Source organism: Chiloscyllium plagiosum, chromosome 13 (assembly GCF_004010195.1).
Source record: "Chiloscyllium plagiosum isolate BGI_BamShark_2017 chromosome 13, ASM401019v2, whole genome shotgun sequence".
NCBI lineage: Eukaryota > Metazoa > Chordata > Chondrichthyes > Orectolobiformes > Hemiscylliidae > Chiloscyllium > Chiloscyllium plagiosum.
Genome location: NC_057722.1, coordinates 81,082,785 through 81,099,386, shown reverse-complemented (window position 1 = coordinate 81,099,386; position 16,602 = coordinate 81,082,785). Strand labels below are relative to the sequence as shown.

The 16,602-nt window shown below is 43.6% G+C and overlaps 1 protein-coding gene across 1 annotated transcript in view; it reads right to left on the bottom strand.

Annotated features, from left to right (window-relative positions):
• Positions 1 to 16,602, bottom strand: part of LOC122555674 (collagen alpha-4(IV) chain-like) — a 240,741-nt gene that overhangs the window by 45,556 nt on the left and 178,583 nt on the right. Inside the window, exons 32-34 of the mRNA XM_043701670.1 lie at positions 14,456 to 14,637; positions 14,276 to 14,339; positions 4,817 to 4,891 (exon numbers count right to left, since the gene is read on the bottom strand). Coding sequence (XP_043557605.1) covers positions 4,817 to 4,891; positions 14,276 to 14,339; positions 14,456 to 14,637 — 321 coding nt within the window. The remainder of the gene's footprint in view (positions 1 to 4,816; positions 4,892 to 14,275; positions 14,340 to 14,455; positions 14,638 to 16,602) is intronic.

Genomic DNA, 16,602 nt, shown 5'->3' with positions numbered 1-16,602 from the left:
TTAAAAAAATGCAGCCATGACACACCCATCCACCTGGCTGTGTATACACACTCCACCCCCCTCCCCCTGGGCCCGGGGGAGGGGCTGCAAAGCCAAACACTGCCTGACATCTCCTTCTGAAGATTTTTATATTCTTCATCACTTCTTCACTCCTCAATTGGCACCTTATTGAAAGCTTTCTGTAAATGCATTTATGTTAAAGTTGTATCTGCTTCACCAATTTTTCACATTAAAGAGACCCTTCTGATTTTCTCATTACAAAGTATTTCACATCAGACACTCAGAATCTTAACAAATCTGTTGAACACAAACTTTCATTGAAGGACCTCTGCTGGTTATACTTGATTAAGCCATAGGTTTCTCAATTCCAAATAATTTGATCCCAAATTATAGACTCTAAGAGGCAGTCTACAACTTAATGTTGAAAAATGTGGTGCTGGAAAAACACAGCAGGCCAGGCAGCATCCGAGAAGCAGGAGAAGCCCTTCTTCAGGAATAAGCCCTTCCTCACTTTCTCCTAGACTACAACTTAATGCTGAGGAATGTAACACTTTCCAACATCTCATGTCTTAGCTCAGGATTTCCCAGACACATGATGGATGAGATTCCAAGTAAAAGTAATAGATAGGGTGGTTCAGTGGTTAGCAATGCTGCCTCACAGTTTCCAGGCATATGAAACATAGAAGATAGGAGCAGGAGGAGGCCATTCAGCCCTTCGAGCCTGCTCTGCCATTCATCCCGATCATGGCTGATTGTCCAACTCAATAGCCTAATCCTGCTTTCTCTCCTTAACCTTTGATCCCATCCGCCCCAAGTGCTATATCTCACCACCTCTTGAATATATTCAATGTTTTGTCATCAACTACTTCCTGTGGCAATGAATCCCACAGGCCCACCACTCTTTGGCTGAAGAAATGTCTCCTCATCTCCATCCTACATGCTCCACTCTGAACCCTTAGACTGTAACACTTGGTTCTGGACACACCCACCATCGGGAACATCCTCCCTGCATCTACCTTGTCTCGTCCTGTTGGAATTTTATATGTCTCTCTGAGATCCCCCCTCTGAACTGCAGTGAAAACAATCTGCCCTCATCCATCTGTCCTGCCATCTCCGGAATCAGCCTGGGAAACCTTCGCTGCCCTCCCCGAGTGCAAGAGCATCCTTCCTCAGAAAAGGAGACCAAAACTGCACACAATATTCGGGTGTAGCCTCACCAAGGCCCTGTATAACTGCAACAACACATCCCTGCTGCTGTACTCAAACCCTCTCACAATGAAGGCCAACATCCCCTTTCCCTTCTTTACCTCCTGCTGCACCTGCATGCTTCCCTTCAGTGCCTGGTGCACAAGGACACCCAGGTCCCACTGCACACGCCCCTCTCCCAATTTATAGCCATTCAGGTAGGAATCTGCCACCTTGTTTTTGCTTCCAGAGTGAATATCCTCACATTTATCCAAATTATACTGCGTCTGCCATTGATTTGCCCACTCACCCAACCTGTCCAGATCATGCTGAAGGATCTCTGCAATCTTATCACAGTTCACCCCTCCCCCCCCCCCCCACCCAACTTCGAATCATCTGCAAACTTGGGATGTTATATTTTGTTCCCTCATCCAAATCATTAATATACATTGTGAATAGCTGGGGTCTCAGCACTGATCCCTGAGGCACCCCACCAGTTACTGCCAGCCAATTTGAAAATGATCCATTAATTCTTACTCTTTGTTTCTCTCTGCCAACCAGTTTTCTATCCATCTCAATATACTCCCCCAATCCCACGTGCTTTAACCTTGCACAATAATCTCTTATGCAGGATGTTGTTAAATTCTTTCTGAAAGTCCAAATAAACATCGACTGGCTCCCCCTTGTCAACTCTACTCATTACATTTTCATAGAATTCCAACAGATTTGTCAAGCATGAATCCATGCTGACTCTGTCTGATTCTACCACTGCTTTCTAATGCTCTGCTATAAAGTCCTTGATAACGAATTCGAGCATTTTCTTCACTACCGATGTTAGGTTTACTGGTCTATAATTCCCTGGTTTTTCTCTACCTCCCTTTTTGAATACTAAAGTGACACTAGCTACCCTCTAGTCTGCAGGGACTGTACCAGAGTCTACAGAATCCTAGAAGATGACCACCAATGCATCCACTATTTCTAGAGCAACTTCCTTAAGTACACTGGGATGTAGATTACCAGGCCCTGGGGATTTATCTGCCTTCAATCCCATCAATCTTCCCATGCCATTTCTCTACTCATAATGATCTCTCTCAGTTCTTCCCTCTGACTAAATCTTGCCTTCTCCAACATGTCTGGTTAGCGAGTTTTGAGGAGATTTGTAGCTCACATTGAGGTTCTGGATGTAGATTTGCTCACTGAGCTGGAAGATTCATTTTCAGACATTTTGTCACCATACTAGGAAACATCAGTGAGCATCCGGATGAAGCACTGGTACCATGGCCCGCTTTCTATTTGTGTATTTAGGTTTCCTTGGGTTGGTGATGCCTTTTCCTGTGACGATATCATTTCTAGTGGTGATGTCATTTCCTGTTTTTTTTCTCAGGGGGTGGTAAATGGGATCCAAGTCAATGTGTTTGTTGATAGAGTTCCAGTTGGAATGCCATGCTTCTAGGAATTCTCATCCGTGTCTCTGTTTGGGCTAATCCTAGGATGGATGTGTTGTCCCAGTCGAAGTGGTGTCCTTCGTCATCCGTATGTGAGGATACTAGTGAGAGAGGGTCATGTCTTTTTGTGGCGAGCTGATGTTCATGTATCCTGGTGGCAAGTTTTCTGCCTGTTTGTCCAATGTAGTGTTTGTTACAGTTCTTGCATGGTATTTTGTAAATTACATTAGTTTTGCTTGTTGTCTGTATAGGACCTTTCGAGTTCTTTAGCTGCTATTTTAGTGTGTTGGCGGGTTTGTGGGCTACCATAATGCCAAGGGGTCTGAGTAGTCTGGCAGTTATTTCCGACATTCTCAACTTTATCAACAAAAACATTGATTTGGATCCCATTTACCTCCTCCTGAGAAAAAGAACAGGAAATGACATCGCCACAGGAAATGATGTCACAACATGAAATGACATCACCTACTCAAGGAAACTTAAATACACAAATAGAAAGCGAGCCATGCCACCAGTGCTTCATCTGGAGGCTCACTAATGATGTTACCTAGTATGGTGCCAAAACGTCTGAAAGTGAACCTTCCAGCTCAGCGAGCAAACCTACATCCAGAACATATCTGGTATTTGATTTGTGTTCTTTTTTGTGAAGACAGAACCAAAGTATGTGTTCAGTTGCTCAGCCATTTCTTTGTCTCTGATTATACATTCCCCCATTTCTGTCTGTCAGGGACATACATTTATCTTCACCAATCACTTTCTCTTCACATGCCTATAGAAACGCTTAGTGTCAGTCTTTATGTTCCCTGCAAGCTTACTTTTGCATTGTAATTCCTATCCTTAATCAATCCCTTGGTCCTTCTTTGCTGAATTCTAAACTGCTCTCAATCCTCAGATCTATTATTTTTCTTGGCCAATCTGTATGCTTCTTCCTTAGACTGGATACTATCTCCCATTTCCTTTGTAAGCCATGAATTGTCCCTCTTACTCAGTTTACTTTTGTGCCGGACAGGAATAAACAGTTGTTGCAGATCACCTATGCGTTCCTTGAATGTTTGCCATTGCCTATGCACTGTCATCCCTTTAAGTAGCTCTCCCCAATCTATCAAGGACAACTATGCCTCTTCTCCAGGTTCGAGTGACTGTCTGTGTGGAATTTGCATGTTCTCCCTGTGTCTTCGTGGGTTTCCTTCCACAGTCCAAAGGTGTGCAGGTGAGGTGGACTGGCCATGCTAAATTGCCCATAGTGTTCAGGGAAATGCAGGCAAGGAGGATGAGCCATAGGAAATGCAGGATTACTGGGATAGGGCCAGAGGGTGGCTCTGGGTAGGAAGCTTTTTGGAATGTTAGTGTGGACACAATGGACAGAATAGCCTGCTTCCAAACAGTAGGGATTCTATTCCATAAATCACTCAGCTACGTATCAAGTAAAACTCTCACTACTGTACCTTATAACATGGCTTCATCCCAGCTTCAGGATAGTGTACTCTATTTGGTCAGAGTGATGTTCCTAAGATGCACACTAGCTAACTTTCTACAACTGTAATTATATCAGAAAGGTGGTTTTGTGCTGTGCACAGGTGATATGATGTTTGAAGTGCTGTCACAGACATGATGGGTGGAATGGCCTCCTTTTTCACTGTGATTCTAGTGAAGGGCTGAAGGGATCAATGCTGGGGGCAGTATTATTTACAATTTCTCTCAAGGACTTGGACAAAATGACTTAGTATTTCCCTAACAGTCAGTCAGATCAATCAGTATTCTTCCACACAAAACATTTAGGTGAAATGTTTCCATTTGGCCAAAGCCACATTGGGGTAAACGTTAGTGAAAATCTGACAAAAACTTCAAAACAGTTTTTTGAGAGCCTTCCCCACCACTTCCTCCAAAGATACAGCAAGTGATCAGGAGACATCGCTTTTGGGATTCACCTTCTGGGAAAAGACTTCAACCTAACAGTTCACACTGTCCTGAAAAATAATGTTTGGGTGTCAATAGACAGTGCTTCCCTTATAGACATTCCTGAAGAAGGGCTCATGCCCGAAACATCGATTCTCCTGCTCCTTGGATGCTGCCTGACCTGCTGCGCTTTTCCAGCAACACATTTTCAGCTATCAATAGACAGTGCCATGATCAAATGATCGACTTAGACATTGGAACTTCTGATAATTAAACAGGTACATATTTACCTGGTTCTCCAGTGTCACCAGTCTGCCCTTTGATTCCAGGCAATCCGTTCAAACTAATAGAGTCACCAATATCACCTGTTAAGAGAAGCATTAATAGTTTATTTTTAAAAGAAGACAATATAATGAGTCCTAATGTTAGGATGAGACATAAAGGCTCAGTTAGGGCACTTGAGAGTTACAAATTAGCCAGGAAAGAGCTAAAGAGAGAGCTCAGAAGAGCCAGGAGGAGACATGAGAAGTCATTGGTGGATAGGATCAAGGAAAACTAAAGCTTTTATTGGTATATCAGGAATAAAAGAATGACTCAAGTAAGGTTAGGCCAATCAAGGATAGTAGTGGGAAGTTGTGCATGAGTCAGAGAAGATAAGGGAAGCACTAAATGAATATTTTTTGTCAGTATTCACACTGGAAAAAGACAATGTTGTCGAGGAGAATACTGAGATACAGACTACTAGACTGGATGGGATTGAGGTTCACAAGGAGGAGGTGTTAGCAATTCTGGAAAGTGTGAAAATGGAAAAGTCCCCTGGGCCAGATGGGATTTATCCTCGGATTCTCTGGGAAGCCAGGGAGGAGATTGTCAAGCCTTTGGTTTTGATCTTTATGTCATCATTACCTGCTAGAGGCTAGCAAATGTCGTCCCTTTGTTCAAGAATGGGGAGTAGAGACAACTTGGAAATTATAGACCAGTAAGCCTTACTCCGATTGTGGGTAAAGTGTTGGAAAAGGTTAGAAGAGATAGGATTTATAACCATCCAGAAAGGAATACGTTGATTAGGAATAGTCAACAAGGTTTTGTGAAGAGTAGGTCATGCCTCACAAACCTTACTGAGTTTTTTGAGAAGGTGATCAAACAGGTGGATGAGGGTAAAGTGGTTGATGTGGTGTATATGGATTTAGTAAGGCATTTGATAAGGTTCCCCAAAGTAAGCTGTTGCACAAAATACAGAGGCATGGGATTGAGGGTGATTTAGCGGTTCGGATCAGAAATTGGCTAGCTGAAAGAAGACAGAGAGTGGTGGTTGATGGGAGTTCAGTTACTAGTGGGGTACCACAAGGATCTGTTTTGGGTCCACTGTTGTTTGTCATTTTTATAAATGACCTGGATGAGGGTGTAGAAGGATGGGTTAGTAAATTTGCGGATGACACTAAGGTTGGTGGAGTTGTGGATAGTGATGAAGAATGTTGTAGGTTACAGAGAGACATCGATAAGCTGCAGACCTGGGTTGAGAGGTGGCAAATGGAGTTTAATGCAGAATAGTGTGAAGTGATTCACTTTGCAAGGAGTAACAGGAATGCAGAATACTGGGCTAATGGTAAGATTTTTGGCAGTGTAGATGAGCATAGGTTGACACCCAGGTTGAGAGGGTTGTTAAGAAGGCATACAATGTGCTAGCTTTTATTGGGAGAGAGATTGAGTTTTAGAACCATGAGATCATGCTGCAGCTGTACAAAAGTTGAAACTTTATTGCTGGAACAGCACAGCAGGTCAGGCAGCATCCAGGGAACAGGAGATTCGACGTTTCGGGCACAGGCCCTTCTTCAGGAATTCCTGAAGAAGGGCCTGTGCCCGAAACGTCGAATCTCCTGTTCCCTGGATGCTGCCTGACCTGCTGTGCTGTTCCAGCAATAAAGTTTCAACTTTGATCTCCAGCATCTGCAGACCTCACTTTCTCCTTGCAGCTGTACAAAACCCTGGTACGGCCATATTTGAAGTATTGCGTACAGTTCTGTCACCACATAGGAAGGATGTGGAAGCTTTGAAAAGGGTTCAGAAAAGATTTACTAGGATGTTGCCTAGTATGGAGGGAAGATATTATGAGGAAAGGCTGAGGGACTTGAGGCTGTTTATGTCAGAGAGATGGTTGAAAGGTGACTTAATTGAAACATATAAGATAATCAGAAGGTTAGATAGGGTGGAAAGTGAGAGCCTTTTTCCTCAGATGGTGATGGCGAGCACGAGGGGACATAGCTTTAAATTGAAGGGTGATATATATAGGACAGATATCAGAGGTAGTTTCTTTACTCAGAGTGGTAGGGGCGTGGAACGCACTGCCTGCAACAGTAGTAGACTCGCCAACTTTAAGGGCATTTAAATGGTCATTGGATAAACATATGGATGAAAATGGGATAGTGTAGGTTAGATAGGTTTCAGATTGGTTCCACAGGTCAGTCCAACATCGAGGGCCGAAGGGCCTGTACTGTGCTGTAATGTTCTATGTTCTATAATAAATAAGATTTGGCTGAATTTGAGAATGCATTCATGTTCTTTGAGGATGTAACAAGTAGGGTTGACAACCATTGGATTGAGTATGTTTGGATTTCCAGAAGACATTTGATAAGGTAGTACATAAAAGCTTTATGGCATAAGCTAAGAGCTTACAGTGTCAGAGGTGATATCTTCACATGGCCAGAGGATCCAGTGACCATAGGCAAACGTGAGGGCTGCAGATGTTGGAAACCACAGTTTACATCAGAGTTGTGCTGGAAAAGCACAGCAGGTCAGACAGCGTCCGAGGAGCAGGAAAATCAACCTTTCGGGCAAAAGCCCTTAATCAGGAATTCCTGATGAAGGGCTTTTGCCCGAAACGTTGATTTTCCTGCTCCTCGGATGCTGCCTGACCAGCTGTGCTTTTCCAGCACCACTTTGATGTATAGATCCAGTGACCATATCCACGTGAAGATATCACTTCTGACTCTGTAATCACTTATCTTACAGAGTCACAGTTAATAGACTATTTTCAGGTTGGCAAACAGATTTAAAGTAATCAGTAAAAGAAGCAAATAAGTGATATGAGGGAAAAAAAAATCAGGGATTGAGTCTGGAATGCACAGCCTGAGAATGCAGTGAAACCACAAATAAACTAATTCAAAAGAGAATTGATTGGTTATTTGGAAAGAACAATGTGCAAGGTTACAGGGAGAAGACTAGGGAATGGCACCAGATGAAGTGATCATTCTGTGAGCTGACACAGACTCAATGGGTTTCATTCTGCACTGTGATTCTAGTGGGAATCAACACTGGGATTTCAACTATTTCCAGTATATCTCAATGACTTGGATGAAAGGATTAACTATTAGCAGTCAATCCAAAAATAAGTAGGAATGTAACATTTGCATGACAAAAGAGCCAGACAAGGACCTTCTCCAACAAGAGAGAATATAGCCATTGCCCTTTGACATTCAATGGTATTACCATCACTGAGTTCCCCCACTACCAACCTCCTGTGGATTACAATTGACCAGAAACTCAACTGGATCAACCATTAAAAATACAATGGCTACAAGAGTAGCTGAGAGGCTGGGAATTTAATAGTGAATAACTATCCCCTGTCTCCACAAAGGCTTCCACAAGGTACAAGTCAGGAGTGTGATGCATTACTCCTCACTTGCCTGGACAAGTGCAGCTCCAACAACACTCAAGAAGTTTGACACCATCCAGGACAAAACAGTATACTTGATTGTCACCCCATACACTATCTTAAACAATTGCAACAGTGTGTAGCACCTACAAGATGCACTGTAGTAACTCACCCATGTTCTGAGCACAAACCCACAAGTTCAACTACTTAGAAAGACAAGGGCATCTGATCTATGGATACACCATCACCTCCACGTTTCCCTCCAAGCTCCATACCACCGTAAGCCACCCTTTCATTGTTGTTGGATCAGAAACCTGGAACTCGCTCTGTAATAGTGCTCTGGGTTTCTCTAACATATCAAGGTGTTCAATGCTCTGACATGGCTACTTACCACCATCTCATCAAGGGGCAATTAGGGATGGGCAACAAATGCCAACATAGCCAGTGATGCCTATATCCCATGAACATATTTTCAATAAAGGGATGCAAATGTGAAGCAAACACAAAGTTTGCAAGTGGGTAAAGGTTACATCAGTGGGCAAAAATTTGGCAGGTTGCATAAAGTGGGAAAATAGGACATTGTCATTGTTTATAGGAAGAAAAGAAAATCAGAGTTTTATTTAAATGGAGTGAAACTGCAGTATTCTGTGGGCTGGCATGGTGATTCAGTGGTTAGCACTGCTGTCTCACAGCATCAGGGACTCAGGTTTAATTCCTGCCACGGTAACTCTGGTGGGTTTCCTCTCACAGTCCAAAGGTGTGTCGGTTAGGGTGGATTGGCCATGTTAAATTGCCCCATGGAGCCCAGAGCCATGGGAAATGCAGGGTACAGGGGTAGGGTAGCGTATGGGTCTAGGTGGGATGCTGTTTGTCAGTGTGATCTCAATGGGTTGAATGGCCTGTTTCCCCACTGTACAGATTCTATTATTCGAAAAAGATCTGAGTGTTCTTTTGCATGGACCCACAAAATGTTGATATGCAAGTACAGAAAGTGATTGGGAAAACAAATAAAATGTTGGCTTTTATTTCAAGAGGAATAAGGCATTGAAGTTTGAAGAAGGGCTTATGCCCGAAACGTCGATTCTCCTGTTCCCTGGATGCTGCCTGACCTGCTGCGCTGTTCCAGCAACACATTTTCAGCATTGAAGTTTGAATGTACTGATACATGTCTGCAGTGCATTGGTGAGTTTTGATTTGATCTATTATTGTCACATACCTAAGTACAGTTAAAAGTTTTGTTTTGTGTGCAGTACAGGTAGATCACACTGCATGAAGTGTGTTATAGTGATAGAACAGAGCGAAGAATACAGTGTTACAGCTGCAGAGAAAGTGCAGAAAGAATAAGATCAACATTTAAAGTTGAAATTTGAGAGATCCGTTCAGAAGTCTAATAACAGTGGAGAAGTATCTGTTTTTGAACCTGTTGGGATATTTGTAAAATGACTGCACAGAGACCAGTATCCCTTCATCACGTCACCTTTAACTTACATGTGCACAGTACATGTGCTCTGACCAGCTATCTCAGGGCCAATCCCTGGAATGAGGAGACTGTCCAAAATCTTCTGGTTATCTCTGTCAGCCAGGACTCCCTGATTGGCCCAGGTTAACAACCCCAATCAGGGATCTCATACTCAATGAGATCCACCTGACTCCAATCCTGTGTTTAAGCTTCTGTATCTTCTGCCTGATGGAAGAGGTTATAACTGGGATGGGAGGGGTCTTTGATGAATTTGGCTGCCTTTTCAAGGCAGTGAAAGTGGAGACAGTCAATGGATAGAAGGTTGGCTTGTGAGATGGACTGGGCTGTGTTCACAACTCTCTATAGTTTCTCACAGTGTAGAGCAGATGTCATACCAAGTGTATTGCATCCAGAATGAATGAGGAAGTAGAGGCATTGTTGTGCTTACTTGGCTGTCACATCAACGTGGCCGGTCCAGGACAGATTGTTAGGAGAAAGTGAGGACTGCAGATGCTGGAGATCAGAGTTGAAAAATGTGTTGCTGGAAAAGTGACGCTCTCCACCATCTCCACCTCAGTTCCATTGATGTAGATAGAGGTGGACCCTCCACCTTGCTCCCTGAAGCCAATGACCAGCTCTTTCATTTTGCTGATTGCTACGTTTTCACCAAATCACCAAGCACTCTGTCTCTTGTACTCTGTCTTGTCATTGTTTGATATCCGGCCTACAATGGTGGTGTCATCAGCCAAGTTGTAGATGGAGTTCAGATGAAATTTGGCAGCACAGTCATGAGAGTACAAGCAGTATAGTAAGGGGCTGAGTACACAGGCTAGCGAGGAAGCCATTATTCCTGATGAAGGGCTTTTGCCCAAAACATCGATTTCGAAGCTCCTTGGATGCTGCCTGAACTGCTGTGCTCTTCCAGCACCACTAATCCAGAATCTGGTTTCCAGCATCTGCAGTCATTGTTTTTACCTCGTTGATTTTAACCCTACTGCGAACTTAAACTCGTGACACTTACTTCAATTTTTTATCTAAACTGAATTTCCCAGATTAATTCAATATCACTTAACACTCTTGTTGACAAAAATAAACTATTAACCTCAGTTTTGAAATAAAAACAGGAAATGCTGCAGAAACCCAGCAGGTCTGACAGCATCTGTGGAAAGAGAGAAACAGTTAATGTTTTGAGTCCAATGTGACTCTTCTTGAGAACTCATTGAGAATTCAAAGGTCATTAGAGTGGAAACATTAAATTGTTGCTGTCTTCAGGTCTGCTGAGTTTCTCCAGCACTTTCTGCTTTTATTTCAGCTCTTCAGCATCCAGAATATGTTGCTTTTATTTCAGTTTTGAGAGTTACAATTAACCATTTCTCAGCAAGTTTTTGTTTTAGGACAATGGGGTGGTGAGTACCAAATGTGCATTACCTTTTGTGTGAATAATTACTCTTCAACATCTCCCTGAAATGGTCATGCTCTTAACATAACACCACCTGTTCTCGACTCCCCGACCAAAGGAAACATTCAGTCTATGCAATCAAATTATTTAATTATTTCATAAATGCTTCCATTTCAGCAACACTTACTCAATTATAGTCAAGGGACACAAGCTTAGCCCAAGCAACCTCCACTTATAATTTAATTCTCCTCACTGCAGTATTATTCTGGCAAATCTGCACAGTACTCTCTCTAAGGTGAATTCTCTCTCTAGCCGTCCTGAAGTATGTGTTGTGGATGTTACACTCCTGCCTTTGAGCATCGGTAATGGAGATTGGAGTGTTGAAAGTGTTAATCAAACGGGCTGCTTTGTCCTGCATGATGATATAAAGATTTTGCTTTGTTCACTTGTGGGTTGTAGGTATTACTGACCAATCAGCATTTACTGCCTGTCCACTTGAAAAAGTGATGGTGAGCTGCCTTCTTGAGCCACTGCCGTCCATGTGCTGTCAGTAAACCCACAATGCCCTTAGGGACGGAATTCCAGGATTTTGATCCAGTGACAGTTGAGGAACGACGATATATTTCCAAGTCAGGATAATGAGTGGATTGGAGGTAAACTTGCAGATGGAGGTTTCCCTTGTCATTTGAGATACAAATGGTCATGTGTTTACAAGGTTCTGATAAGGATCTTTTGTGAATTTCTGTAGTGCATTTTGTAGATAGTACACACTCGTACAAGTGAGCATTGGTTTTGGAGGGAGTGCACCTCTTCCTACTGCCCCCTCGACCATGACCCCACCCCCCATCACCAAACCATCATCTCCCAGACCACACAGAACCTCATCACCTCAGGAGATCTCCCACCCATAGCTTCCAACCTCACAGTCTGGGAACCCCGCACTGCCCGGTTCTACCTCCTTTCCAAGATCCACAAGCCTGACCACCCTGGCCGACCCATTGTCTCAGCATGCTCCTGCCATTATTCCTGATGAAGGGCTTTTGCCCAAAACGTCAATTTTGAAGCTCCTTGGATGCTGCCTGAACTGCTGTGCTCTTCCAGCACCACTGATCCAGAATCCCTACACAGGCTAGCAGGCAGCTGGTGTTGAGGATTATCATGGAGGAGGTATTGTCACCTATTCTCACTGATTGTGGTCTGTGGGTCAGGAAGTCAAGGATCCAGTTGCAGCGGGCAGAACAGAGACCTACAACATGGAGTTTAGAGATGAGTTTCTTTGGAATTATGGTATTGAAGGCGAAGCTGTGATCAATAAGTAGGAGCCTGACATCGGGTATCCCTGTTATCCAGATGTCGCAATGATAAGCGTAGGGCCAGGAAAATGGGAAATGGGCCAGGGCTGGAGTCAATGTGAGCCAGGACTAACCTTTTGAAGCATTTCAGAATGATGGATGTCAGAGCCACCAGGTGGTTGTTATTGTGGCACATTTCATGTGTTCTCTTTGGCACCAGGATGATAGTGGTCTTCATGAAGCAGGTGGGGACTTCAGATTGTAGTAAAGTGAGATTAAAGACATCAGTGAATAATCCCATCAGCTGGAATGTGTAGGATCTGAGATCACACTTGCACCACCTACAGATTTAGCCTCTTGACTTAAGGATATTCAATGTTTGCCTTAGAAACAGTTCAGAGATTTACTCAGTTAATTCCTGGGATGAGGGCTTTGTCTAATGAGGAAAAGTTGAGCATGTTGAGCCTAAACTCATTCGATGTTATGTGAAATAATTCTGCAGAGACCAATATCCCATCGCCAAGTCCCCCTTATTTCACACGGGGAGAGTCCTTGACCCTGATCCAGCGCCCTCAGAGCCAGCTCTCAGAGTGAGCAGAACCTCTGACACTCCTGTTTATATCTGTCAGCCAGGGCTCCCTGATCAGACCAGGTTAACAGCCCCAATCAAGGATCTCATATGCCATGAGGTCCACCTGGCTGACCTTTTTTACAATCAGTACAGTATGAAAAAGAAATGATCTTATTGAAACATTTAGGATTCAGGAAGGGTTGCACAGTAAATGGTGAGAGGATGTTTTCTTTCATGGGGGAATGTAGAATATAATTTCAAAATAAAGGGGCGCTCCATTTAAGATGAAGGTGAGAGGGTATTTCTACTCCTAGTCATTGGTCGTAGGATTTACTTCCCCAGAAAGCAGCCAAGTCTGGGTCATTGAATATATTTAAGGCTGAGGTTGACAGATTTTTGTTTCAAATCAAAGGTTATGGTAAATCACCAGGGAAGTGGAGTTAAGGCCTCAATCAGATCAACCATGAGCTTACTGAATAAAGGAAACAGGCTTGATGGGCTGAATGGCCTACTTCTACTCAAATTCTCCGCATGTTATAATGTGAATCTGTCATTTACGAGACATGTGTTTACCTGGTCATTTGTTGTGGATGGAGGAAAGTACACCTTTCTCTCTCAGTTCACAATCTATTAGAAATCACCTATCACCAACTTTCCACAGTCCCTCTCTCTGTTTCTTTCTCCTGAAATTCTAATGTGATTTATTTTAAGCTCGTCAACATGACAGACGTTTGTTGTAGAAACAAAGACAAAGTGAGGACTGCAGGTACTGGAGAGTCAGAGTCAGAAAGTGTGGTGCTGGAAAAGCACAGCAGGTCAGGCAGCATCCGAGGAGCTGGAGGATCGACGTTTAAGGCATAAGGCCCTCATCATCACATTCCTGCTAAAGGACTTATGCCCAAAATGTTGATTCTCCTCCTTCTCAGATGCTGCCTGACCTGCTGTGCTTTTTGACCTTGATTTAAACCAGGCCAACATGTTAAAACCAGTAACGGGTTTCCGAAACCATCCTCACTCCAATCTGAAGGAAAACTCAATTTCATTTCCAGATAGGGGATCAGTGGTCAATCACAACATCCCACTTGCTGCTCAATTCAATGTGGGCTGGGTATTAAACCTGGATCCTCACAATGTGTGGCCTGAGCGTTATTTCAGGCTGCATTTTATCAGGAGATCTAAGGAAATCTTCAAAAATAATTGATAATCAATTATTCAGTCAATAAGAAGCATGTGAATTTGTGGCCTATCAGTAGTCATGGTATCTCAAATTTCCTCCCACAGTTCAGTGAGAATAAGTTGGCCAAGTGAGTGGCAAGTATAATTAATGGTTTGAACAGGAGCCCAACAATGTATTAATATCTTACTGAGGGGGATACCTTTTTGTCCTTTACAACCAGATGTTCCTTCAGGTCCAGGTGACCCTGGTTGTCCTCTGTCACCCTAGAAGTAAACAAACTACAACTTAATATTCCATTGAACAGTTTGTGGTACAGTGCAATGTTTCTGATGTGATAACAAATAACTCATGAAGCTGTTAGTGACGTTTACATACTTACCTTGTCCCCCTTCATTCCTGGAAATCCAACAATGCCTCTTCCACCTTTTTGTCCCATTGGCCCTTGCTGTCCACAAAGACCCGATGGTCCCCTCATCCCACGAAAACCTTTCTCGGAGCCTGGAAAACCAAGCCTGCCAGGCAATCCAGGGATACCTGGGTTCCCAGGAAGCCCCTTTTCACCTGAAGCAGTTGTAATAATTGACAGTCAGTTTAACATCAAACAAAACAATTAACATTTGAGTTAAGGAGACAAAATAATATTGTCATTGCCATTATGGAGACAGGTTACAAGGAGAAAAAAGCTGGGAGATATTCCAAGGTATATGACTTTCTAAAAGGACAGGTAGGAAGGAGAGGGCGGGAGAAAGTGAGGATTGCAGGTGCTGGAGATCAGAGTCAAGAGTGTGGTGCTGAAAAAGCACAGCAGGTCAGGCAGCACCCGAGGAGCAGGAGAGTTGGCGTTTTGGGCATAAGCCCTTCATTAGGAATATGTGTGTGTGTGTATAGCAAAGGGGTTGAGAGATAGATAGGGTGGAAGAGGGGCTGAGAGGAAGACGATAGGTAGAAGATGTTGGGGGATGATGGTGGTATTTTGGATTAGAGAGTGGAGTGAATAGGTGGGTAGGAAGATGAACAGTTCGAGAGAGCCTGCCGAGTTGGAGGGTTGGATCTCGGTTGAGGTGGGGGGGTGGGGGGAGGGGAGATGAAGAAACTGATGAAATCAACATTGATGCCATGTGGTTGGAGGGTCTCAAGGCAGAAGGTGAGGCGTTTTTCCTCCAGGCATGACTTGGTGGTGGAGGAGGCCCAGGACTTGCATTTTCGTGGTGGAGTGGGAGGGGGAGTTGAAGTGTTTGGCCACGGGGAGTGGGGTTGGTTGGTGCATGTGTCCCAGAGACATTCTCTGCAACGTTCTGCAAGTTGGTGCCCTGTCTCCCCAATGTAGAGGAGACCACATTGAGAGCAATAGTCACAGTAGATGATGTGTGTGGAGGTACAGGTAAACCTCTGTCAGATGTGGAAGGATCCTTTGGGGCCTTGGATGGAGGTGAGGAGGGGGGAGGTGTGGGTGCAGGGTTTGCACTTCCTGCGATGGCAGGGGAAGCTGCCGGGAGGGGAGGGTGGGTTGGTGGGGGGGCATGGACCTAACAAGGAAGTCACGGAGGGAATGGTCTCTGCGGAATGCTGATAGGTGTGGGGAGGGAAATATATCTCTGGTGGTACAGGTTGGAATCGAAAGATGAAGACTCCTTAAAGGTGGATGACAATGATAGGAGGAATATACAGGCAGCTAGACAGTGGGACAAGGACAAATCAGGAGATAATAAGAACATGCAACAAAAGCAAACCATGAATCATGACTGATTTAATCTAGACATAAGTTTAGGATAGCAGAGTCAGGCACCATTCCGTGGAGCAGGAGAGTCAACACTTCAAGCATAAGCTGCACACTTTTGGACTCTGATCTTCAGCATTTACAGTTCTCACCCTCTCCACATAGATTGGGATAGTCAAATTGGCAGAGGAACCATGAAGAATTCATCAAATGTACTCAGGACAGTTTTCTAGAACAATATGTTGTGGATCCATCTGGGGATCGAGTGATTTTGGATCTGGTGATGTATAATCATTGGCTAACTAACAGAACACAGATGGGAGAACGGGAGCACTTTTAAATTGGCAATCTGTATCTAATGGATCGGCACTGGGGCCACAGTTATTTACGATATATATTAACAACTCGGATGAGGAAAATGAATGTTCTATAGCCAACTAATGATGTCAGAGTAAAATATTCCCTCGGAAACAATGACAATAACACGATTGAATTTATCACTCAGTTTGAGAGAGAGAAACTTGGGTCAAAAATAATAATGTTAAACTTAAATAAGGATATTGACAAAAGAATGAGGCAGAGCTTGCAGGAGTGAACGAGGGAAGGAGTTTAGCAGCAAAATAATTGAGAAACAACAGCAGATGTTCACAAAACAGTTCATGGGTTGAAACATATACCTAATCCACTGAGGAAGAAGGATCTGAGGAAGGTGAGAAACAGATCACAGTTACCAGGGAAGGTAAGGGTAGCATCAGATTGAATGAAAAAACATACAATGTAGCAATGATTAGTGATAAGTGAGAGGATTG